Consider the following 27,146-nt stretch of genomic DNA (forward strand, 5'->3'; position numbering starts at 1 on the left):
ACCTTGTTGCCTGCTCCTTTGTGCAAGCAGCAAGGCAGGCAGGGGTGCCAGGCTGAGACCTGGTCCATAGTGTCAGAAGTGCAGGCAGGGGAAGATAAGACACAGCCAGTGCCATGACTCACCCGTCTGGCTTTGCTCTGGTACTTCACTGCTTTTTTGGTGTCAGACACAGCCCGCTCCACGTAGTCCACAGAGTGTTCCACGTTGTACTCAATGCGGTCAATCATCTCACCCTGCAGAGTAGGGACAGAGCCCACACGCCCATGTGCACATACGTGAGCTCCTTCCTTCCCTGCTGCTCCCCGGCACCGTGCAGACGTCACCCTGCCCAGTGGCCCTGCATGGGAGAGAGGGATAGTCACCTGCCTGTAGCAGGCACACAGGCAGTGGACACCCTGGGGTGCGGGTCCAGACCACAGGCTTTGTGCAAGAGGGCTGGGACGTCTGTATACACCCCAGCAGAGAGGCAAGTGGGTTCCCCATCCCAGTCCTGGCCTGGTGGCCACGTCTCATGTCCCAGGTGAGCATCACAGCCACAACAGGATTTGCATCATCTCGGTGCTACACACTGGAAAAGCAGGAGGAATGGCAGGGGAGGGCAAAGACCACAACAGCAGCACCATGTGGGGTGCTCAGAAAGCCACAAACATGCACAGGTGACTACTTATATCTGCACAAGCACCCTGCCAAGAGCAGAGACTCCTGAAGCGAGGCTGGTCAGTCTGGACCACTGGGTCCTGCAGGGACTCCTGCCCCACTCCTCCTCCAGGATATGGAGACATGGCGTGAGGCATCCTCACCTAGCCAACCTTCCCCCTCTGCCCCCTCTTTACTGCCCACCAGGAGCATCCGGGTCCTGTCTGATGGTTCATGTGAATGACAGGCTTTCCAGGGGTGGGTAGAGGCTTGAACCCCAATGCCCTTCTGCACAGCACAGAGGGAATCCGGGCTGCAAAGCTGGGGATCACGGCCAGCAACTCTACAATGGTCTTTTCTGAGCTTTAACACCTGGCAGCACCAGAGAGGACAAGCCTTGCAAGCCCAGGGATTTTACCTTCTCACCTTGGTCAAAGCACTGACCCTCATCAGGCACCCTGATGCTCTTGTCCCATGCCTGTGATATGCTGCCTAAAGCTGCTGCTTCCCTTGCCCTCTGGTGCCATTCCTAGGGCAGAGTAGGCAGCTGCCAGCATAGCTGTGAGTCTGGTACCCCTCTGCTCTCTGCCTTCCCTGTGCCAGCAGCTCAGAGACTACCTCCCCCAACCCCGGGGTGTCGCAGGATGCTGGCATGGTCTAGCAGTTACAGCAGGGCAGGAGGCCACAAATCCTCCTGGAGTGCATCAAGCCTCCCACACAGCTTCATGCCTCCAGTTCTTCCCAGGGAAGGCTGGTAAGGGATGGTGGTGCCAGAGGCAGTCACAGCGGCCTGTCACCCCTTGCCTCCACCTATGTGTGTGTACCATGGGGGCTGCACCAACCGTGGGCCCTGTAGGGGAGCCAGACATGGCCATGTGACAAGCAGGGCTCCCAGGAATGGTGACAACTGCTGGCAGAGTGGCATGAGAAACCCAAAGAATGTGAGCATAGGACACAGTACCTAGAGTCTCTGAACAAGGTGGAGGTGGCCCTGCATGGACTGGCACCTCCTCCCCCTTCCCCCCCCTAAACCCCCCACTGGGGCCAGCCAGAGGGGACAGAAGATGCAAGGGCCCTTCTCTTAGGAGCAGCATGATGGCACTGCCAAACTCTTCTGACCCTGGGCCACCTGTCCCAGCCTGTCCCAGGAGCTGACAACCCAATGACCTGCAGACATCAAGGGAAAATGGAGGAGACACACAGGGCCAGGTTTGCCAGCTGGTCAAGGGCAGGCCAGACAAACACCTCCATGCCACAGCCACCCTCACCCATTTTCCAAGGACCAGCCCTGGTGCCACAAAAGAGCCACAGACATGCAGAGTGCAGCCATGCAGAGCCGAGCATGCAGCACTGGCAAGGGCCAGGCGGGGCTTTACCTGCCACTGATGTCTCCTCGGCCGCGACAGCATGGCAGGCAAGAAGGGGGGTGAGCAGAGACACTGAAGAGCATGCCCATCTGAAGGGCCATGCCCTGCAGGCTAGTGGCACAGCCTGGGGTTCCCCAGGCTCTGTCAGTGGGGCCCAGTGCTTAAATGTGAGCCCACATGGGCCTCCCCAGCACTGGTCAGGCTCCGGGGGAGAAGAACCCCTCCCCACCTGGGTGCCAGCCACCAGCAGGTACCCTCCTCCAGGACAATTCACCTCACCACCCGCCCTGAGCACACAGCAGCTCCTGCTCTGGGGCACAGGACAGATACCTCCAGCCCTGGAGAGCCCACCTCAGCCCTGCTGGGAGCAGTGTAGGTACCAGGTAGCCAGATGCAGGTTTTTGCCTCAGCACCCACCTTGGAAGGACACCAGCATGGAGGTGCTTCACAGAATCACAATCACAGAATCACAGAATAGTCTAGGTTGGAAGAGACCTCCAAGATCACCAAGTCCAACCTCTGACCTAACACTAACAAATCTTCCACTAAACCATATCCCTAAGCTCTACATCTAAATGTCTTTTAAAGACCTCCAGGGATGGGGACTCAACCACTTCCCTGGGCAGCCTATTCCAGTGACTAACAACCTGTTCAGTAAAGAAGTTCTTCCTAATATCCAACCTAAACCTCCCCTGGCGCAACTTTAGCCCATTCCCCCTCGTCCTGTCACCAGGCATGTGGGAGAATAGACCAACCGCCACCTCGCTACAGCCTCCTTTCAGGTACCTATAGAGTGCAATAAGGTCGCCCAAGCCTCCTCTTCTCCAGGCTAAACAGTCCCAGCTCCCTCAGCCACTCCTCATAAGCCTTGTTCTCCAAACCCTTCACCAGCTTCGTAGCCCTTCCCTGGACTTGCTCAAGCACCTCCATGTCCTTCTTGTAGCGAGGGGCCCAAAACTGAACGCAGTACTCAAGGTGCGGCCTCACCAGAGCCGAGTACAGGGGGACAATCACTTCCCTGGACCTGCTGGCCACGCTGTTTCTTATGCAAGCCAGGATGCTGTTGGCCTTCTTGGCCACCTGAGCACTTTCATGGGCCCAGGGCTACCCTCCCAGGCTGTCTGCCCCAGTGCCTTTTCTGTGCCCTTTCAGAGCACATCAGTTCCTCTCCAGCCTTTCCTCCTCTCCTCCCTCCTCCCCACCCCCCCAGTGAGCTGGCATCTGGGCTATGGGCTGCAGGTCTCCCTACCTGGCTCTCCACCAGCATGGCCATGTCCATGAACATGTCATGCAGCTCTCGGATGCTGTTCTCCAGCTTGATGATCTCACTGTGCCGTGTCTCAATCTCATTCAGTGCCTGCTTGGTGATGTTTGAATCCATAATGATCTGCAAGAAGACAAGGCCAGTAAACATGTTCAGTCCTGCCTCTGTGCCCCAGATGTTGTCCCTCACCTCTGGGAACAGGGGAACCAAGAGGGGTAGGAGAACGGTTTAAAAGGGAGGCATCTTCTGGGAGAAACAGAGAAAACGGAGCAAGATCTTGGAAGAGCACTCTGGGGTTTGGCTTCACAGTGACCATGAGGCCATAACCAGGCACCATGGAGCCACACAAAAGCCTTGGAGGCTGGCACTGGACTCGGAGGGAACATTGCAAGCCAGCACCATCTGCCTGCCCATGAGGCCACTGGGCATGGCAGGGATCTGGGCAGAGCAGGGCAGTGCAAGGCAACCCTGCTTCGTGGCTGGTGCCAGAGTGTGAAAGGCTTGGCTGCCATATAGCTTCTAACCCACAAGTACCATGGAGCAGGGGGAGCCTCCAGCCACCCCAGCCAGGCAGTTTGCAGCAGCCTCCCTTCTGCCCTGCCCCAGCCCATAGCTGCCCTTCCAGCCAGGACATAGTCCCTGCTCATGCATTATCCTGCTGCAGTATGGGCAGTACTTGTCATTCCTGTGCTAGGAGCACATTCAACAGACAATTCCCCAAGGGACAAGGGCTGGCTTAGCTTTTAACCATGCTGGGCTTGAAGCAGGGCTGGCCCATGGTGCTTACCCCAGAGGAGAAGATGGCTGGGTTGCCGCTCTCCAGCATGTCCTCCAGCTCCTCACTGGTGGTGGTCCTGCCAGCTGCAACACACATGGGTCACTTGTGAGCTCCTGTCCTGGCCACAGGTCCAGCAACCCTACCACAGGGCTCTGCTGACTCTGTGGCATCTCCTAGAAGCAGAGCCGAGCTGCTCTTCTAGCCCTGAGAGCTCAGAGGGCCATTACAGGAATGCTGGCCAGCATCCAGGAGGGGTGGGAGAGCAGCAATCCAAGAGCAAGGATAGACTTCAGGGCTATCCTAATAAACCCTGTCCCAGGACAGTCGAAGCCCACAAAGACATCCAGCTCAGCAGAGTTCACTGCCCTGACACACCCTACTGCAGCCAATCAGAGCCTCATTAATGCCCCAAGGGTGTTTAAGCCCTCAGGGCTGCCTTAGTTTTAGCCCTGCAGCTGTTTAACAGAGAAATCGGACTCATTCCTTCTCCTGCCCTCATTCTTGGCAGCACGCCTGGCCCCATTGTGGTACTTTTAGCCCCACAGCTCCTTTGCAGGCAATTTTCTCATCCTTTGATCACAGTTGCTTCCCACTCCCCATGGACATATTCTTCATTGCTACAGAGGTGAGACATAGTAGTCATTCTGCAGGTTACACCAGTCCTCCAGCATAAGTTACTTCAGTCTTATATTATTCTATGATTCTAATAGCCAGGTAGTACTCATGAAATTGCAGTGCTAAACAGAGACAAACATTCTGTGCAGGCTTTTACCAGGGCTGACGCTTGCAGAGAAGGCAGAGAGCATCCCATTGGTGCGACCAGGAGCAGATGGGGGCAGACAGGCAGGAACTGCTAATCATAGAAATATAGAACGGCTTGGGTTGGAAGCGACCTTGCAGATCATCTAGTTCCAAGCCCCCTGTCATGGGCAGGGACACTACCCACTAGATCAGGTAGCCCAGTGCCTTGTCCAACCTTGTCTTGAACACCTCCAGAAACGGAGCATACACAGCTTCTCTGGAAAACCTGTTATAGGGCCTCACCACCCTCTGAGGGATGAATTCTCTCCTAACTTCTAATCTAAATCTCCCCTCTTTTAGTTTAAAGCCATTCCCCCTTGTCCTGTCATTATCTACCTGAGCAAAAAGTCACTCTCCATCTTTTTTTATAAGCCCCCTTTACATATTGAAAAGCTACAATAAGGTGTCCTGGAACCATCTCTTCTTCAGGCTGAACAGCTCCAGGTCTCCCAGCCTGTCTTAATAGGAGAGGTGCTCCTGCCCCCTGCTCAGCTTCATGGCCCTCTTCTGGAACCGCTCTAACAGGTCCACATCTCTTGTGCATCATCTTGTGGATCTCTTGTGCACATCTCAGGTCCCCAAACGTAGATGCAGTACTCCAAGTGGTGCCTCACAAGACCAGAGTAGAGGGGACAATCACCTCCCTCGACCTGCTGGTCACACCTCTGTTGATGCAGCCCAGAATGCAGTTGGCTTTCTGGGCTGCAAGCATGCACTGCTGGCTCATGTCAAGTTTTTCATCCACCAGAACCCCTAAGTCCTTCTCTGCAAGGCTGCTTTCAATGAGTTCTTCACCATGTCTGTTCTCATGTCTGGGATTGCCCCAACACAGGTGCAGCACCTTACACTTACACTTACACTTTTGAACATCATTCAGTTCACATGGGCCCAGTTTTCTAGCTTGATCACATCCCTATGGATGGCATCTTTTCATTCTGTTATAACAACTGCACCACTCAGCTTAGTGTCACCTGCAAACTTGCTGAGTGTGCACTTGACCCCATTGTCTAAGTCACTGATAATAATATTAAACAGTACCAGTCCCAAGACAAATCCCTGAGGGACACCACTCATCACCGGCCTCCACCAGGACATAGAGCCATTGACAACCACTCTCAGGGTGTGGCTTTCAAGACAATTCCTTATCCACTGAATGGTACACCTATCAAAATCATCCCTCTCCAATTTCTTGACCAGGATGTCATGTGAGACTGTGTCAAAAGCTTTACAGGCTTCCAGTTAGATGATGTTGGTTAGTTTTCCCTTTCAAATGATGCAGTCACTCCACAGAATCATTAAAGTTGGCAAAGACCTCCAAGATCATCTGAGCCTCGATCCTGGATTTGACTTGGCAGGTAGAGGGGAACCAATGACAGGATTAAATGCAAGAAGTTTGGTGCATATTATATCATGTGCGTACCAGATAAATTTAAAACACTATATTGGTTCTCAATGCATTCTTTTCTTGCCACCTTTCTAGAACTCCTACTTTTTGAGTTCTTCTTACCACTGATTTACATTTGTCTCCATTTTTTCCATATGTGGTTGAGGAGAAGGAGAATACATCCCCACCCTCTCCCAGAGACACAGCTGGGAGCAGCAGGGACCTGGGAAGCCCAGCAAGCAGCATCCTGAAGGACAGCCTGAATTTTTGAAATCCTAGAATCATAGAATCATTAAGGTTGGAAAAGACCTCCAAGATCATCTGGTCCATCCATCCCCCTACCACCAGTACCACCCACTAAACCATGTCCCGAAGCACCACATCCAACCTTTCCTTGAACACCCCCAGGGACGGTGATTCCACCACCTCCCTGGGCAACCCATTCCAATGTTTGACTGCTCTTTCTGAGAAGAAATGTCTCCTCATTTCCAACAGGAACCTCCCCTGGCACAACTTGAGGACATTCCCTCTTGTCCTGTCGCTAGTCATTTGTGAGAAAAGGCTGACCCCCAGCTCCCCACAACTTCCTTTCTGGTAGTTGTAGAGAGCAATAAGATCTCCCCTGAGCCTCCTCTTCCCAAGACTAAACAACCCCAGTTCCCTCAGCCACTCCTCACAGGACTTGTGTTCTAGGCCCTTCACCAGCTTCATAGCCGTTCTCTGGACACACTCCATGGCCTCAATGTCTTTCTTGTACTGAGGAGCCCAAAAGAGAACACAGTACTTGAGGTGCGGCCTCACCAGAGCAGAATACAAGGGGACAATCACTTCCCTAGTTCTGCTGGCTGCACTATTCCTGACAAAAGCCAGGATGCCGTTGGCCTTCTCGGCCACCTGGGCACACTGCCGGCTCATGTCCAGGTGAACATCAACCAACACCCCCAGATCCTTTTCCTCTGCACAGCTTTCCAGCCACTCTCTCCCAAGCCTGTAGCACTGCATGGGGTTGTTGTGACCAAAGTGCAGGACCCAGTACTTAGCCATGTTGAACCTCAACCCATTGGCCTCTGTCCATCGACCAAACCTGTCCAAGTCCCTCTGAAGGGCCTTCCTACCCTCCAGCAGATCGACACTTCCCCCCATCTTGGTGTTGTCTGCAAACTTACTGAGGGTGTACTCAATTCCCTCATCCAAATCACCAATAAAGATATTAAAGTGGATGGGCCCCAGCACTGACCCTTGGGGAACACCACTCATGACCAGTCACCAGCTGGATTTCACTCAGTTCACCACTACTCTGGGCCCTGCAGTCCAGCCAGTTCTTAACCCAGCAAAGAGTGTACCTGTTCATCATAGAAGACTACCAGATTTGCCATTGGTGAAGCCATGCTGGCTGTCTTAGATCACCTCCTTGTCTTGAATGTGCTGTGATATTGCTTCCAGGAGGATCTTATCCATGATCTTCCTAGGCACAGGGGTGAGGTTCACCAGTCTATAGTTCTCCAGGTCCTCCTTTCTACTCTTTTTAAAAATGGGAGTGATGTTTCCCTTTTTCCAGTCACCAGGGACTTCACCTGACTGCCAAGACTTTTCAAGATGATGGAGGGAGGCTTGGCAATTCCCTCTGGACCCTGGGATGCATGTCTTTGGGCCCCATAGACTTGCACCTGTTCAGTTTCAGCAGGTGTTCTCAAACCTGCTCTTCACTTACAGTGGGAGGGACTTTGCTCCCTCAGCCCTCATGTACAGGTTCAGGGAAATGAGAGACATGGGAAGCCTGACTGCCAGTGAAGACTGAGGCAAAGAAGTTGTTGAGTATCTCAGCCTTCTCCATGTCTGTTGTTACCAGTTCACCCTTGTTTATCAGAGGGGTTACGTTCTATTTGGCCTTTCTTTTCTGTGCAGTGTACCTACAAAATCCTTTCTTGTTATTGTTTGCATCCCTTGCCAAGCTCAGTTCCCTCTGTGTCTTGGCTTTCCTGATTTCATCCCTGTATTCTTCCCATGCTACATGTCTCTGCTTCGTGCCAATGCCTGTGCATTTCCTTCTTGCACCTCATTTTGACCAGAAGGTCCTTGCACAACCATCCTGGTTTTCTGCCCTCTCTGCTTGCTTTCTCACACAGGGGAATGGAGAGTTCTTGTGCTCTAAGAAAAACATATTTAAAGAGTTTCCAGCTCTGTTCAGCTCCTTTGTCCCTAAGGATAGTGTTCCAGGGAATCTCGTCCACTAGGTCTTTAAATAACTTGAAGTTTGCTCTTTGGAAGTTCATGGTCCTGACTTTGCTATTTGCCAGGCCAATATTCCTTGAGATCACAAACTCAACCAAGGCATTGTCACTGCAGCCCAGACTGCCTCTAAACTTAACCTCTTTAATGAGTTTGTCTGCACTGGTAAGCACCAGGTACAGTAACGCTTCTCCTCTGGTTGGTTCGTCTGCTACCAGGAAGTTACCCTCAACACACTTCAGGAGTCTTCTGGACTGCTTACAGCCTGCTGTCTAGCTTTTCCAGCAGACATCTAGGTGGTTGAAGTTCCTCATCAAGATGAGAGCATGTGAATGACACTTCTTGTAGTTGAAACAAGAAGGCCTCGTCAACAGGCTGCCCTTGATCAGGAGGCTGGTAGTAGACCCCAACCACAAGGTGCACTTTATTGGTCCTTAACTTTTACCTACAAGATCCCAAACTTTTGAGCCCTTTTTGTGATACTGTTTTTTGTGCAGGTGATAGACTGAGCCAATTTTGTATGGTTGCCCTTTCCAAGGTCTTTACCATTACTCACACAGTCTCTTCTTTCCAGCCCTAGCGCATCATACCTGTTGTGCAGGGGCAATTCATGGGTAAGGGGAGACTTCTGCTCCAAGAAGAGGCGAGGGTCCAGTCTCCTTTGTCTTGTGAATCATTCAAGTTTGTTGGTTCAGGGCTGGAAGCTTGTTTACCTTCCCCCTACCAGGACTTCAGGCAGGGCTGTTGCTCGGCCTGCATCAGTGCATAATACAACTTGTCAATCTCCCTCTCAGATTGCTGGATGCTACATTGCCTAGTGAGCACATATTGTAACAGAGTTCAAAAAAAAAAAGTTCAAAAAAAAAAGTTCAGAGTTCAAAAAACATTCAGAGTTCAAAAAGTTTGAAAAGTTCATCCAGCTGGGCACACTTACACCCATGACACCCACCTAGGCCTTCAGGACATAGTGGAACTTCCAGAGACTGGAGTTCCCTGAAACTGAGGGTCCAGGCAGCTCTTTCAGTCCCCTTTTCGATCCTCTGTTTGGGTGTAGGCATCTGCCCAAGGAGGTTGCAACCCCTCCATCTGGGTTTCAGACTCAGACTGGCAGGTTCAGTGGGTGGACACAGTTTCTGCTGCAATAGCAGGCCCTTCCTCTGCTGCTCCCAGAATAAAAAATGACCCATCCTGCACCCTCCCGTGCACACTGCTGTGCCAACAGCCACGCCTGGCTGACGTGCTGCACCATGGTTGCCCGCCCTGGTGCTTGTGCTCCCCAGAGGCAGTCTTTGTACCTGGGGTTGGCTGCTGCTGCTGCTGATCCTGCCCAGTCCTCATCAGCTTCTTTTGTGATGGTTGCTGTGTGCTGACAGTTCCCTCCACTCCCTGGGTTGCTTCCATGAAGGACCCCCCCCCGAATGCTGTGGTCCCCTACTCCACTACACAACGTGCCTGCCCTGGAGCTGATAGCCACAGCAAGCAAATGAAATGACTTGTAAAAAAAACAGTGAACCCATAGAAGCCAAATGAGGTTTGCTCAATCTAGAAGAATCCCTAGATAAGGCCAGTACCTGCCACATGGTTACAGAGACGCGAGGGAAAGGGAGTACATCACTACCAGCACAGGCCCACTGAAGAGAAACCCAACAAATGCAGTGGGAGATGGATGTGGACCCTCCTAGCTGGAGGTCCCTGGTGCCCTCCAGGAGCCCAAGTACCAAGCACTACAGAGAGAGCATGAATGCATTCAAGCTTGCCTGAAAACAGAAGGGCAGACAAGGAAGCCCCAGGATCTGGTACAGTGCTCCCCTGCCACACGCTTCCCACAGGATTTTTTAGTGTGTATCAGAAAAGACAATAACATTCTCCAGGATGAGTCCTGGACATCTCTGAATGGGGAAGAAGAGGAGATGTGGCAGAATGCAGTGAGAGTCTGTCAGTGAGCCTGGGAGCACTGTGGCAGGCAGTCCGTGCTCCTCCAGCCATAACCAGGCACCAGCCCCCCCCTCTGCAGCATGGCTGAGGAGACAATGGGGCTATTTTGGGCTGGTTCCAGCATCATAGTCCAAGATGGAAACAAGCTCTTCCCTGCAGCAGTCCTGACTCTGCAGACTTTACATTCACTGCTGTGTCAGGGCTGGATACACACATAGGTTTCTACCCAATTTCTCCCTTCTGGTATTTCCTTGAGGAAAGTAAGAAGCTTTAAGCCATCCTGCACAGCAGCATAGTGAATGCTGCTTCCCTGCCTGAAGATTTTCTACAAAAAAAGGACACCTCCACACTTAATTTCAGGTCTCTTTTTCTTGTCCTGAAACGCAGAAACAAGAAGACCACCTGGAGCTCCTGTGCTTACTTCCTGAGGCTCTTACCACACACAGGTGCTCTAAGCAGCTGCAATGGAAGTGTGTTTCTGGCTTTGCCTCAGGAAAATGCCGTATCAGCAGATGTTGATGGCGACAGCAGTCAGGAACACATGGGAGACTGCAGGCTCCAGGCAGTGTTATCTGTGCCACACAAAGGTTGTTTGCTGTCTCCTGGCAGCAGAAGGTTACTGGAAGGGAGAGGGAATAAACCCAACCACACACGTGGTGAGCAGGAGACTCCAGAAGACTTCAATTGGCTAATGCTTGAAGATTTAGGAGTCAGGAGGGCACACTGATGTGTGCAGTGGGTAGCTGGGATCACTTCCCTGATCTGCCTCACCCATGCTCCTCTTTTGCCCAACATTATCAGTGCTGCACAACTCCTTGCTGCCTGCACTGTATGTTCCTCTTCCTGGTCACACAGGCAAGTAAGAAGTAAGTCAAAGGGAAGGCAGCAAAGGGAGAACTGAAACTCAGCAGCTCTTCCAGAAGCCTCAAAGGAGCAGGTGGAGGGCTGTGAGAGTGCCCCAAGCATGGGGAGCGGAACCTGCATATGACATGACAAGGGCCCAGCACCTTAGCTGTCACCTAGAGGTGACAGCTAAATCCATATCACCCCAGGAGCATCAGGCAGAGCTGGATCCAGTGCTCCGCCAACACCTCCAGCAAGTCATACAGACCAGCAAGCAGCAGAGGAGACACTGCAGGAGGGAGAACAGGAGCTGCGAGCTGCACATTGAAGCTCATGGAGATTCTAAAAGCAAGATGTAATTGAGATGTACAGGTGGCAATACAAAGGAAGCCATTTATTGGGATGTCTGAAAAATAATTACAGTTAGAAGACAGATAGAAAATAAAAGAAGAACAAGAGAAAAAACAATGGCCAGGAGGGAAAAATGGTTAATTGCCCATGGCCAGGAAAGAATTCATATTATTTGTGACTAACATCTAATAATCTAAAAAGTTATTAGGATTTTTATTTTAATAACCAATAGGCATGGCTCAATAAGCCTGCAACAGTGCCCAGCTGGCTCTTGAAGTGGGAAACCAAAGCATAGACCATATGGGAGAAGACACTCTTCTTGGCATGTCTGGGGCATTCTTGGGACAGGCACCCCATGATTTAGAAGAAGAGAGAAAAATGGATTGAGCTTGGCCCCACTGTGTCTTTTTCTTTCAAGAAAATGCGACAGTTCCTGGGCTATCAGTCCGGGTCACAGCAAGCTGTGCCGCTATGTGGGGGACTGGAGCATTCAGACCTCCCCAAGCCTGCACATTGAACAGAGAGAGCAGAGAGATGCAAAGTATTGCAGCCCAAATCATGCACTGAGAACCTGCTGCTGAGCTTGGCAAGCAGCACACCGGGGCAGCAACAGATTCTCCCAGCTATGAGCCTCCCAGTAGTCTATTGCTGTACCTCTTGGGGTCAAACAAACTGCATTTGATGGGCTCAAGGAGCCCAAAATGGAGCCTGCATCCCTCCCATCGGTGCTGTAAGGCAGGACTCCCCAAATGGCTCAAAGGGGAGCATAATCCACAGCTCATCACTTAATGGAGTAAATCTTCAAATCTGACTGCATACTGCAAGGAGACAAAATCACAAACTGAGCAGATCTTAGATATCAACATTAAAAAGTATAATAAAGATTATAAAGAGGAAGAAAAGGGACCATATGACAAAGCAAAGAAATGCTCTACCCGTAGGACATAAGCACAAAGAACCATAGAGGGTGAGGAGCAGCAGTCTGTTCCTCCATGTTTGGTCTGCAACCCCAAAAAGAAAGGCAACCAGAACCAGACGACAGGGATCTCCACTCTGCAGCAGAAGTTCTTCCTTATCAGAGCTGGCATGAGCTCATCCAGCAGTTCCTAGTTCCTGGGGTTGCTTGGGCAGTTGCCCTGTCCCCACATCTTCCTGCATGAACAGCAAGGACAAGCCTATAGCCCTTACATAAATGGTGGGTTTGAAATGTTTTCCCCAAGTTCTGGGCAATGTGGTCACAGACACTCCAAAGGCTTCGGAAACCTTGGGACTGCTGAAATGCTGGGATGCCATCCTGCCTTGGCAGCCTCCCCAGGGCTGTGCTGGAGAAGCAGGAGTGGAGTTGCTCCAGGGCAGGGGCTGAGACAGGAGCTGGGGTGACCCCAGCACACGTGGGGCCCTCACCAACTGGGGTGCAATCCCACAGCATGAAAGCTGAGTGGTGATAAAAAAGTCCAGCAGCAGTGTCAGACAAGGCAAGCTGTGAAATCAAATCTGGGGTAGCTCCAAAGAGTCCTGTCAGGAACAGCAGGAAATGGGGCTGGAGACAGGACTGGAGACAAAGCTACAATGTGGGGCCAAGGTCTATCCAGGAGACATGGCCAGAGAAGGACTGGGGACACGACTAAGACAAAGATCCAAGGTCCCAGGAGACAGGGCTGGAGACAGGTACATCTGCAACACATCTCAGATGTGAACTGGGTGGCCCAGGCCTGATCCTATACAGCTGCAGGACCTATGGGCAGAGGTGGAAGTCCTGGGCAAGGCTTGTCTTGATGACTAAGAACTGCTAGTGGCACCCAAAGCCCTTAGAAGCTGCTGCTTTGCAGCAAGGGAACAAGTCCTCCTCCTAGCTCTGCTCACACCATGGCTGACAAATCCAAGAAGCAAAATATTATCTATTTCAGCCCAATGTAATTCTCATGGAAATTACCCATGGAAACCACATTCTGCTAGAGTCCTTCACCATTCCTGCTGACGTGTTCCGACCCCCTTCCATTCTCCTGCAGGAGGGCTGGGAGCCTTGGCAAGAGGCTCCACGACCTCTGCATGCTGCTCTGCTTGCATCTGCCACTTCTCCTCATCCCCAGGTCTATGAATGGTGAAGTACAAGAGGATCTCCAGGCATTCAACTTCATCTTTCTATACCAAATGTGAGCTCAGTGAAGCCTGTTTGGTTTCAGGTCAGGGCTTAACTCTGCAATCTGTGTGCTCGCAGGTCTGAAGGAGTTCTGTAATGCCAATGTGCTCTTGGGTTGAAACATCCACCCCACCTCCCCAAGCTCCTGAAAGGGCTCCACAGCCTGTTTCCAGTCACTGCTTCAAGTTTCAGAACCACCAAGGGCAACCCAGGACACCCCATTCCCAGCCCCGCAGGCCCTTTCTGCCACACTGACTTTCCCACTGCCATGCACCATGGCTGATGGAAGAACCTGCTCCATTGGAGGAAACTCAAAATAAATAAATAAATAAATAAATAAATTTTAAAATGTCCTTTTCTGCCTGATCCAGGCCCCTGGTTTGGCTCAGCAGAGGAGACAGCAGCATGATGCAAGGAATGGTTTCTGCAAACAGCCTTGGAGGGCAAGAAGCTTGGAGCAGCATGTGGAGAGCTGGAAGCAGCAGAGTTGCTGATCCTGCCACTCTCAGTGGGCGAAGCTGAGTCCTGTGTTCCCCTGCTGGTGGTTCTTCATGTTGTGCAAGTGCCAGCAATCAGAGAAAAGTCTTTGTAATTGCAAACAGAACTACCTCCAAACAAAACGTAACTCCAAAGAACAGTCCAAAAGCTTTTTTGCTTTGGCAACTGGAAAATTTCTGGCAGCCAGAGATTTCTGAAGATTCATATAAATTAGGGCAAGTTATCAAGCCTTCCAAAAAGACATCTCTGAGGACAAAAGCTCTGCAAGTGTTTTTCTAGCTTTGGTGGAAGATCATCCAGAGTCTGCTTGTGCCAAGCATGACCCAGCTTCAGCCTGCAGAGATGCCTGTGTCTGACATACAACCCCAGAGCCAAAGGACCTAATTTCTTAATCAAAATGTCTGACTTTTGTCAGATCTTGTCTTGTGTTTGAATTAATACATTCCTTTTACTGCACCAGAAAGATGAATTGGTTCATATAACAGGGCCTGTTTTGCAGAAAGTCATGCTGGCTTCTCTGGCTGCTATTGGCTCCTTGCTCATGGCTGTCCTGGACAGGACAGGGAAAACAAGGGTTGGAACAGCACAAAATTACTAACCCTCATGTTGATTATGCTCAGCACTGAGCAGTCACTGGCACAGTGACAAAGAGGAGTGTGCTGAGTATGGTGCATCTCAAGGACCCACTGCACTGTCCCATTCAAGTCCTGAAGAAAGCCCTGACGACAAGCAGCAGTATCAGCTCCAGGGGTTGCCACATCTTGCAGGCAGAGACAGGATAGAATGCAAGATATATGTTCTTGCCCTGTCTCTCACTGTCTCCTTGCTGTCCCATTCCCCTCTTGCAAAGCACAGGGCAGGTAAAGGCCCCGAAGCATTCAAGGCAAAGAACGAGAGCACAGACATCACATGGGTTACAATGAGCCGGGCAGTGCAGGCTTGACCAAGGGATGTAGCTGGTCAGGAAGAGTTTGCTTTAATGTTAAGACAAAGCATGAGGCCTGGAAGTTACACCTTGCTCACACCATGCAGCACAACACTCACCAAAGACTTCTAGGGAAGTCTTCTGGGGTCCTGCAAGTCCACTGCCTTCTGGCTAGGTTTCATGGTTTGGAAGGCTACTGTTAGATCTTCAATAGCAACAAAACCAGATAAATGTGTGTCAGATACTTGGTTGATCCATTGCCCGTCCACATTACCACAAAATTACTGCATAACCACAAATGGGAATGAAAGTGCTGAGTCAATGGAAGGTGCCTATAAAGCGGTAAGAGCCCAGGAGAAAATCCATGCCCTGAAATTTGGCAAAATACTGGAAAATCATGACAACTGGTCCTCTGCCTCCCTAGAGAGCTCCAGAATGCATCTTCATATCACTTGGCATCTTTAGAAATTAAAGCTTTCCTGAGAAGAAAAGCCTCTGAGAGTTGTCAACAAAGCAGCATGGAGCACTGCTGGGGACTGTGAAATAGAGGGAGAAGCAAACTCAGCCCTTAGCTGGAAAGGAGTGAAGGGCACAAGACAGGTCATGAAGCTCTGGGACAGGCAGAGACATGAAGTCATTAAGGAGACTTGCCACCAAACTCCCCTCAATGCCACTGCAGAGGCTGTGGCCCTGCAAGGGCCACATGGATCAACTAGCTTCACAGAGAGGGGGCAGAAGCAGCTCCCTCTGGGGTGTGCAGGGATTTGCAGAAGCTCCATGGGGAAGGTGCTGGTACCACAGCTTGCATTCGTCACACAGCCAATGCAAAACATCAGTTTGCAGACTTCTGCACATCACACACTCTATAAATAGGAAAGACTTCCAGGTAGATGCCTCTAGACTGCAGAAGTCCAACATGCCACAGCTGCATTAACTGTAACAAGTCAGCTGTGCTCACTCCTCCCCAGCAGTGAGGCTGCACGAGCACCCACAGAATGACACTAGGGCTCAAGCTGGACATAGAGAGAACCAGACACCTTCCCTGGAGGCTGGGATCCTCTGTCTGGATCAGACTTCCAAGCTCTCTGTAGATACAAATCTATACAACTCCCACAGGCATGGATAATGCTGTCCTGTCTATCTGTGCATGCAGAGGCAGCAAGTGCTGGGGACCCAGCCCACTTGGCTGTCCCCCAGCATAGACGGGTCGAGCACTGACAGTAGTGGTATTGAGGGGAGCAGACTTCAGCTGTAAAAGCCTGAGCAGGACGTCACAAACTGCTACCTGAATCCCTGCCCTGTGACCCCTTCTGCAGGGAGGGCTGCAGGCACCAGCTTCCAGAGCTGCATAGGCATTTTGATCCAAGAGAACCTTTTTAGGGTAGATGAATGAGTGGTAAGTTGTGAGATGGAAGTGCCATAGGAATCCCATGTGAATCTGTTAAGGCTCCCACGCAGTGCTGTGCATGCAGCTGCTTCTGCCCTGTCGACCCACTGGCATTCATGGGGAGCACCGTAGCCTTTCGGGCTGCTCAGGGCTACTCAAAGAAGCCACCTGGGCTGGACCAGCCCTGGGCTGTCCTAGATCATGGGCAGTTCATGAAGCATCTTCAGCTTGCACTTCTGCACATCAATTAACCCAGTCTCACATAGTGGGGTGGGGGCTGATTAGTTCTCTCAGTGCCTTTGGAGACAATGGATTCTTTATTTTTGGATCCTCAGTCTCACACATAACTCAATTGTTCATAAAAAACAGTCTCTGTGCAGCACCTCCATGACATCAAAGCTACACAAGTGCCACAGAAAGCTCCTCCAGGCCTCAAATCCAAATTCTCTGGCATCAAAACTTAATCACTTAAGATGTCATTCCTCATAATGGCCAAAATGGAGAGGGGAAAACAAAGGAGCAACACCTCCCGTTGCATGCAGCAATGACACTCAGGCTCCAGAAAGCACTAGCGAAAGCATGGCTCCAAGTAGCATCCGTGGGGATGCCACAGGGAGGAGGCACATCCCAGCAAGAGGTGGTTGAGCAAGAACAGCCACCAAGGATTTGTCCAGCACTCAGCAACCTGAGGACACTGCATCCTGAAATCCCTCTATGACATCCTCTGTCTTGGTGTGCTTGGAAGCAGAGTGAGTGTGTAGGGGAAAAGGGGACAACTGTTAGGACTAGAACAGAAGCAGTGAGAGGAGAGGATACCCACTTAACCAAGTCAGACTCAGGGGCTCAGATGACACTGTATGTGGAAAGTGACAGTAAGGACCAGAGGCACAACCTCTGGCATGCACAAGGTGCCTACACAAGGAAAAGAGGCAGATCCTGAGGTCTTGAGGGGGCTGTAAAGAGCCCCAAGAGTTCACCAGTTGCTCTTTGCAAAAAACAGCATTGCCCATGAAAGTGCCATGGTAGTTTTCCTACATCACCATTTCTTCTGTAACAAGCACATTCTGAGCTTTTCCCACTCATGATGTCCCTGCAGACCCTGTCCCTAAACTTCACTCATCACCATGTCCCATCCAGCCATGCACTTCTAGCACCAGAAAGTAAAAGTATTCCTCTGCAGACAGCAGCACTTCAGCAGAGAGGTATTTCTCTGCATGCCCACTACCACCTCTGCACCACATGGAGAGGAGGCGTAAGGCTGGCACGTACAGAACAAGTGTGTCACAAACATCAGACCAGGAAAAGAAGCTGGCTATCCCATTTCCGGAGCAAGATGTAGAAGCAGTTAGGACAGAGAACCTCACCAGCTGCCGGAAAGCCTCCCCAGAACAACTGAAAATCCCTGTTCTCATACTTTCAGAACCTTAGTGATTTATTGACTTTGCTGTCAGAGCTCCCAGCACTTCCATCAGTGGAAAACGAGAGCTACAGGTTTCATAGATATTTGTGCAGCCACCACTTCCCAGTTGAGCTCAGTTCAGCAGAGATGGAAGGTGCTGGCTGTTACATGCAGGGAAAAGCACAGTTCTCTGTCCAGACAGCACTCCTGACAAAACCCCAGTAAGCTTGTCACTTCTTTTTGCCAACAGGGATTTTCTGTTGTCACCAGCCAGAGGAATCAAGCTTTTGCAAAGGACTGTGCGCTGGACTGTGCACAGCACAGACCCCCATCCTCCACATGCATCTGCCTTACATCTCCGCCCCAAAAGGGAAGGCAGGTTCCTCACTGACTAGGACACCTCCTCTGCACCCAAGAACCGCACCGCTGTGAGCCTTTTCCTCATGCCCTGTCAATGCTCTGCCAACTCTAAAGGTCAGCCCAGTTAGGATAGACAAAGCAAAGACAAGTACTGCATAACTCAAACAGAGCAGCAGAGTCCTTCTAAAACCTGACAAACAAGAGGTAAGTTTCTTTCACGATTCTTTCACAGTTTCTCTGCAGGTGATTAAGGACCTGGGTAAATCCTTTCAAATCTTCTCCTCTCTTATAAGGGAGGAATAGGGATACTTTAAATTCCTGTTATGTTGTAAGACACTCCTGTGGCTGGGTATCACCTACAGAATGACATTAGCTGATAAATGAGTCACAGTCAGCTGGAGCAGTGACACACATTCATCATCATGCTTTACATTAAATGTCAAGCTCTTGTTGAACCTCATGTCAATCAATATTCTACTCAGCCGATGTGAAATGTTCACATTATTATTATACATGATAAAGAATAATCTTAACAGAGGAAAGATTTGCACAGTCAAGTCTCCTTCTATCCTTCCACAGAAGCTACCATACCCCACTAGCATCCAGATTGACAGGCATTTGCAGCTCACGTGGGACATTTCCACAAGTGACCATCAAGGAAACCATTAGGACTCAGAGATCTACCTTAATATTCATGCTGAGTCTTGAAAGGAAAAAACACTCATTTGTTTGTGAGAAAAAAATGGACTGTGCTTCAGACTTTTACATTTTAATCACAAAAACTCATGACACACCTCTGCCCATGAAATTATTTGCAAAATGTCTTTCAGTATCTACTTGCCCTAACTTCCCCCTTGTCTGCTTATTCCCCTAATTATGGTGGTGTTAAGGTTCTTCTTTGCTGGGAGATGACCACATTTCTCTAAAGCTAACCATGTATCACTGATTCCCCAGAATAATCACTAGGAAAGCAGATTTTGTGGGCAGACAGACTTCTCCTCAGTGATGGGCTCTGAATTACACAGTGAAATCTTAACAAGATACTAGTGCCACAGTGGCTAACGGCTTAAGAGGTGTCACCTGGGGCCCACATTTAGCCAGAAGACACCACCACTGCAGAGAACTACCACCATCCTTGGTCAGGGTTGCTATAAGGGAAAATGTTGAGAGCATAAAGTGCCCACATCTCAAGAGCTCACTTGTCTGTTGTTATATATACTTCATTATACCTGAAATGAAAACCGCCCAGAGGAAAGTCAGGCACTGCTACTACCTGGGCAGGGACTGATGCCACAGATATCCATGGGAGTCAGGAACTCCCACAAGCCTGTTGGAGTTCAAAATTGGCTGCAAACAAGAGAGAGAGAAATTTCTCTCTCCGTGCTCTCTGCGGTCTCTACGTAGCATTTAAGAAAACCTTGGGAGTTTTTGTGCTTTGCAGGATGCAGGCACACCTTGCCAGCCCTGCAGACAAAGCAACGCTGTCAGTGCCTGGAGCAGAGGTGCCATGCACTGCAGTCTGCTTGCACCATTGGGAGGGATGACAGCATCCAGGACAACACCCACCTTATGCAGATGCTAGATGGATGGAGCCAGCTCCCCAGTAAGGCACTGTTATTTGCCTTTCTCAACCAGGACAGCTAAATAAGTTAGATATGATTAAGCTGAAAACACTTGGGCTGATGGTGGCTCTCCTCACTGCTCGCAGCCCTCATGTGCTCCTGCCAGAGCCCAGCAGTGCATGAGGCTTGCTGCCAGCTGTCTTAAGTGCTCACAGCAGCAGCATGCATGGCCAATCTGGGGTGCTTCAGAGCTGTGCCGGGTGTGCAGTGAGCAGCATCCTGCAGTGGAGCATGAGCACAAATCCAGATCTGAGGAAAACCCAAACAGCAGAAGTGCCATGTCGGCTGTAGGGACTGTACAGGTGTGGGAATCACTGGTTCCTCAGCTCCGGTGGGCACACCAGCATTACTGACTATATTTTTAACAATGAAACACAGCAAAATACAAGGGACTGTCACTTGTCTGCCCTGTAGCAGGAGCATATCCCAGCTGCTCCTGAGTGCATGCACAGCCCAGGGGCACTTGGGTTTGGACACAGAAGCGTGCGCAGGTGTGGGCACCTCTGGCTCTGCCACAGATAGTGCAGGATGCAGCCCCAGGGCACCGAGCTGTACTTCCCACCGCATTTACTCACTGATCTCCAGCTGCCTCTGAATCCTGCCCTTGCAGCGCTCCCGGTAGTCAGTCTGCGTGGCGTTGTACTCAGACATCACTTCTACAAACTTGCGCGACAGCGTTGAGTGCTGCAGAGGGAAGAGCAACAGAGGGGGTTCAAAACCTGGCTGCTTCCATTATCCAAACACCTTTTCCAGCCTAGCGGCCACTCTCAAACTATAAGAGAATTCAAAGTGGGTAACAGTGCACAACAAGGCTAGGACTGACCCTGAACCCTGCACCCCAGTCCTGGCTTTTCTTTCAGCCTCTAGGGTTCACTGGGGGTTGTGGCAGGCAGCAGCCCCCTCGAGGCCAACACAGGTGCCTGGGCCAATCACCATGACAGCTACCTGGCAGGGGACATTTGCCAACAGATAGCAGCACTGGAGCTGGAATCCCAGTGCCACTGAGCCCATGGCCCCTGGCTGTTCTACAGCAGCACTGATCTAAGAACATTTTAGTGGCCTGTCAGAAGAAATGGGTAATGTGCTGGTAGAGAAGCAGGTCTAGCACAACAGACAGACAAAACTTCACCCACCTGGTTTTGAACTTGGCTGTCCTGCTAGGAGTGGGCAGTGCTGCTGCCCAGCCTTTCCTGCCTGCTGCACCTCCCCAGGCACAGGCAGGGACCAGCCACCAGTCAGGCTGGTGTGGAGCACTGGGGGCGGGCCAAGCAGGCTAGTCTGCCAGCATGCAGCATGCTCTAGGACAGTCCTGTTTTCCCTCCCCATACTGGAGGGCCCAGACATTCCCCATGCCCCATAAACCTCCCCCAGTCTCTGTCCACCCATCCACTTCAGGAATTTCAAAGACAACAGAGCCTTTATAAATCGTATCATAGAATGGTTTGGGTTGGAAGGGGCCTTAAAGACCATCCAGTTCCAACCACCTGCCATGGGCAGGGACACCTCCCACTGGACCAGGTTGCTCAAAGCCCCATCCAGCCTGGCCTTGAGCACTTCCAGGGATGGGGCATCCACAGCTTCTCTGGGCAACCTGTTTCAGTGCCTCACCACACTCATAATAAAGAATTTCTTCCTTATATCTATCTAACCTAAATCTACTCTCTTGTGGTTTAAAACTGTTACCCCTTGTCGTATCACTACACCCCCTGACCAAGAGACCCTCCCAGCTTTCCTGTAGGGCCCCTTTAGGTACCAGAAGACCACTATATGATCTCCCTGGAGCCTTCTCTTCTCTCTGCTGAGAGCTCTCTCAGCCTGTCTCCATAGAAGTGCTCCAGCCTGTGATCATCTTCATGGCCTCCTCCGGACTTGCTCCAACAGTTCCACATCCTTCTTGTGCTGGGGGCCCCAGAGCTGAAGACAGTACTCCAGGTGGGGTCTCAAGAGAGCAGAGCAGAGGGAAAGAATCACCTTCTTGATCTGCTGGTCATACTTCTTTTGATGCACCCCAGGATACAGTTGGCTTACAGTTGCCAGTTTAGACACAAAGATGTTCTGTGGGAATGTATCAAAGGCTTTGTACAAGTCAAGGTAGATGACATTGGTTGCTCTTCCCGTGCCCCACAGTGCTGTCATAGAAGGCCACCAAATTAGTCAGGTATGATTTGCCCTTTGTGAAGCTATGTTGTCTATCTCTGATTACCCCTCTGTCTTCCATAAGCCTTAAAATAAGCTGAAATAGCTCTTTAATGCCCTCCAGCCATTCACAGACAATGGGACTTTTTACCTGACCTGTGTTGTGGGTCTCACCACCAAGCTGCCTGCCACTGCAGTGCAGCTAACAAAATCATCTAGGTTGGAAGAGACCTCCAAGATCACCAAGTCCAACCTCTAGAACTCCACTAAACCGTATCACTAAGCTCTACATCTAAATGTCTTTTAAAGACCTCCAGGGATGGGGACTCAGCCACTTCCCTGGGCAGCCTATTCCAATGCCTAACAACCCTTTCAGTAAAGAAGTTCTTCCTAACATGCAACCTAAACCTCCCCTGGTGCAACTTTAGCCCATTCCCCCTCATCCTGTCACCAGGCATGTGGGAGAATAGACCAACCCCCCCTCACTACAGCCTCCTTTCAGGTGCCTGTGGAGTGCGATAAGGTCGCCCCTGAGCCTTCTCTTTTCCAGGCTGAACAATCCCAGCTCCCTCAGCCGCTCCTCATGAGACTTATTCTCCAGACCCCTCATCAGCTTCATTGCCCTTCTCAGGACTTGCTCGAGCACCTCAGTGTCCTTCTTGTAGTGAGGGGCTCAAAACTGAACACAGCACTCGAGGTGAATACTCAACCATTGTACTGAACACAGTACTCGAGCTAAGCCCAGCTCCGCACATAAAATGCTCACCCCAAGTGCTGGTCCCATGGGAACACAGGGGGATGGCTGCACATCCCAAATCCAATGGCTGCCTGCAGAGCTGCTTGCCCACCTGGGGCTGATGTCACAGCAGAGCTATCAGCCCCTGCACAGAGAGCACCGTCATTGTATTAGGCTGCTTTCTATTTCCAAGGAAAGGCACTAGATCTCTGAATTATACCCAACCACAGCCAGTCAAACATACTGACCCCTGCCAAGCATCACCTGCCCACAAAGCTGGTGCTGCCTGTGGGTGGGAGCTCACCCCCCCTTCACCCACCCAGAACCCACCTGTGCTGGGAGTGCCATATGATACAGCTGCCCACTAACAAGAGAACAACAAACAGCAATGAAGATATTCCAGAAAAGCCAGGACAGAGCACCACATGCATCCAACATCCAAACACTTACACTTCATCAACAAGCCTTTTCCCCAACATGCCAGAAACTCAGTTTCTTGTGTATGAGTCTCAAGGGAAGCCAAATTTGATGCTGTGTCAGGCAAGAACCGTTCATGCCCTTCTTCAGCCATGCAACAGAAGTAACAGCATGTTGGAGTTTAAGAAGTGTTTAGACCGTGTACTTAGTGAGGTAGTCTGAATTTTTGGGTAGACCTGCGTGGTGCCAGCAGTTGGACTCCATGATCCTTCTGGGTCCCTTCCAACTCAGGATATTCTATGATTCTATGATTGATGGGACTGGCCACATATACCGCACAGCCTGAATAGTCAGCATCCCACCTGCAGGTGTCAGATATCTACAAGTTGGGGCCAGTCAGTAGTACCCAGATGGGATGGTGCAAGGTGGGAAACCACTGGTTTGTGTTACCCCAGCCTCACCCCCCACAGACTGCCCATGCAGCCAGACTCCAGGAGCAGGAGCAACAGGTGATGTGGAAAAATGGTGGAGGGAGAAAGGAGAAGAGGAGACAGAAAAAGGGACAGGAAAACAAGATATCCAGAAAGGATGAGAAAGAATGTAAGGAAAGAAAACTGAGAGTGACTGACAGGATGAAGGAACTCTTAAAACAAAGAACTCTTGGCAAGCCACCAGAACGGCCTACAGTGAGTTATATCCCATGGACAGCTGAAACAAAGGGCTGTGCTTGAGCTCTGCCCAGATGGAGGAGGCTTCAAAGCCTGTACATGGGCAGGACAGCTTCAATACAGCATGTCCCTTCACTCCCTGCACTGTTGCTCCAACAGGCCAAACATGCATGATGCACACATGCATTCAGATGCTCCTACCAGGTGTCCATGTGTCCTGAGCAGCCCTGGCCAACACACCCCTACCTCCTGGGCACAGCACTGGAGACATCTTTAGATACATTTGCATTTGCTTTGCAGCTATTCTAAGTAAGAGGCAGGTCAGCATTTATGGTAGAGCCTCAGGCTTAGCCAATCTCATTCCTCTTCTGCTGGCAAACCTCACACAAAAGACCCTGGCAGTGTCAGCTTCAGCAAGCAGCCTCTGCTCGAGGCGTCCAGCCCAAAGTAAGGTCAGAACAGCTCCTGATCATCTTCAAGTCATAGCTAGAAATCCTGCAAAGATGTGATATACAGTCCAAGTGACTCCTGTTCTGCCTTTTCAAAATCATTTTCCTAAAATCAAGTTCATTCTCATTCAGCTGAAAACTATCAACATATGTTGAGCTGCAGCCAAATACAGCCTTAGTTGTTGAATGACACTCCTTTCTGCTAATCAGTATACCACACCACCTCTCTTTTATTTAAGTTATTCAACTTAGTGTTTATTCTGTCAGATTGTTATTTTACATTCCCACAGGCATTCCATATCTATAAAATGCATTTGATTTTGAAAGAACACAGAGTTTCATGAAAAATGCACTAGCAAAAGCATTTTAAGTGGCTTTTAGTCATTAAATAAAAACTGCTTGAATATTAAGAGTAAATAAAAAGCACATCAATATGTACCTTGCATTTGAAAGAAATTCATTAAACAGAAAATACTAAATAACATGAAATTGGGTTGTTTCACCTACGGCAAGTAACAATTTACTCCTCAAATGTTGGGAAAGCAACCCACTTTGCTGAACCACCAAGATGGATTTCTAGAGAGCTCATGCAGAACCATCAGTCTCTGGGTACCTATGGAGTGCTACAAAACACCCACAAAGCATATACTGAAACCAAGGACCTTGTCCTATAACATTTTTTCTATTTAAGAGAAATATTTCTCAAGTGCTCATCCTGTGTGGACTCCTGTGGGGCACCCCCGCCTTCCTCCAGAGCTCCCACTGGGGATACAGGGGAAGCAGAGTTCCTGTCCCTGAGTTTCCACCAGCTGGGTTTCTTTCACAGTGTAAGAACTAGTCCAACCAAGGTGAAAATTTCCACTGCACCAGCTGGATGAACCAAGCCCAAAAGCAATTAAAGCAAAAGCTATTCTGAATAACAAATACTGACATTTGGAAGAATGCAAATACTCTGCTCACTCTGTTCACTCTGTTCACTCTGCTATGAACTTGAAATAGCTTTCATACTTACAGAAACACTGAAAATACTGTCACCATTTCTGTGAACCTGCATCTCTGGCAGTATTTCTGAGCTGGGGATACCCTCAGGAGCTGCACAACTCCCTGTGACCTCAAAGTACCTGTATCTTTTTCAGATAGGCAGGGTGCTTTATTCAAACTACTGATGTGATGTGGGGACAAATAGGGTGGTGTTAATGTAATGAAACATAAAAACATGAACATGAAAACATCTTTTCCACAGTGCAGAAACAGCTCAGGAGCCAGGCTGCCCTAGTGGCCAGTTTGCTGGGGCTCGGGGAGTTTGGGACAGCCATCAGCTCTTGTCCTCGTGGGTGGACTTCAACTTCCCAGACATATCCTGGACATGCAATACAGCTCAGAGGAAGCCGTCTAGGAGGTTTCTGGAGAGCATGGAAGGTAGTTTCCTGACACAGCTGGCTAGTGAGCCTACCAGGGGAGGTGCCCCACTGGACCTTCTGTTCACAAACAGAGAAGAACTGGTGGGAGATGTGGTGGTCGGGAGCTGTCTTGGGCAGAGTGACCAAGAAATGGTACAGTTCTTTATTCTTGGCAAAGTCAGGTGGGGGACCAGTAAAATTGCTTTCTTAGACTTCCGGAGGGCAGACTTTGAACTGTTCAGGACAGTGCTTGGCAGAGTTCCTTGGGAAGCAGTCCTGAAGGGCAGAGGAGTCCAGGAAGGCTGGGCACTCCTCAAGAAGGAAATCTTAAAGGCTCAGGAGGGGTCTGTCTCCACATGCCCAAAGACGAGCCAGCATGGAAGAAGACCAGCCTGGCTGAACAGAGAGTTGTGGCTAGAGCTTAGGAAAAAAAAAGAGGGTTTATGATCTTTGGAAAAGAGTGCAGGCCACTCAGAAGGATTATAAGGATGTTGTAAGGATGTGTAGGGACAAAATTAGAAGGGCTAAAGATAACAGAAGATGTTATTAAAGATATTAAAGATAACAGAAAATGTTTTTATAAATACATTAACACGAAAAAGAGGACTAAGGAGAATCTCCATTCTTTACTGGATGGGGGGGGAAGCTTAGTGACAAGAGATGAGGAAAATGCTGAGGTGCTTAGCGCCTTCTTTGCCTCAGTCTTTAGCGGCAAGACTAGTTGTTATCTGGATACCCAATACCCTGAGCCGGTCGAAGGGGATGGGGAGCAGGATGTGGCCCTCACAATCCATGAGGAAATGGTTGGCGATCTGCTACAGCACTTGGATGTACACAAGTCGATGGGGCCAGATGGGATCCACCTGAGGGTGCTGTGAGAACTGGCAGAAAAGCTGACCAAGCCGCTTTCCATCATTTATCAGCAGTCCTGGCTATCGGGGGAGGTCCCAGTCAACTGGCGTCTAGCAAATGTGACTGCCATCCAAAAGAAGGGCCAGAAGGTTGACCCAGGAAACTAGAGGCCTATTAGTTTGACCTCAGTGCCAGGGAAGCTCATGGAGCAGATTATCTTGCAGGGCAACCAGGCGATCAGGCCCAGTCAGCATGGGTTTATGAAAGGCAGGTCCTTCTTGACAAACCTGATCTCCTTCTATGACAAAGTGACACGCTTGGTGGATGAGGGAAAGGCTGTGGATGTGATCTAACTTGACTTCAGTAAGGCTTTTGACACTTTCCCACTTCATTCTCCTCAAGAAACTGACTGCTCGTGGCTTGGACTGGCATATGCTTTGTTGGGTTAAAACTGGCTGGGTAGCTGGGCCCAAAGAGTCGTGGTGAATGGAGTTAAATCCAGTTGGAGGCCGGTCACTAGTGGTGTCCCCCAGGGCTCAGTACTGGGGCCAGTCCTCTTTAACATCTTT

General features: G+C 50.2%; 1 protein-coding gene across 1 annotated transcript in view; it reads right to left on the bottom strand.

The window, feature by feature from the left end:
- The window catches only part of STX1A (syntaxin 1A), a 117,050-nt gene that overhangs the window by 3,922 nt on the left and 85,982 nt on the right, over positions 1–27,146 (bottom strand). The window contains exons 6-9 of the mRNA XM_035343221.1: positions 20,495–20,603; positions 4,055–4,128; positions 3,253–3,390; positions 123–233 (exon numbers count right to left, since the gene is read on the bottom strand). Of these exons, the coding sequence (XP_035199112.1) occupies positions 123–233; positions 3,253–3,390; positions 4,055–4,128; positions 20,495–20,603 (432 nt within the window). The remainder of the gene's footprint in view (positions 1–122; positions 234–3,252; positions 3,391–4,054; positions 4,129–20,494; positions 20,604–27,146) is intronic.

The sequence above is a fragment of the Oxyura jamaicensis genome, chromosome 19 (genome assembly GCF_011077185.1).
Source record: "Oxyura jamaicensis isolate SHBP4307 breed ruddy duck chromosome 19, BPBGC_Ojam_1.0, whole genome shotgun sequence".
Classification (NCBI taxonomy): domain Eukaryota; kingdom Metazoa; phylum Chordata; class Aves; order Anseriformes; family Anatidae; genus Oxyura; species Oxyura jamaicensis.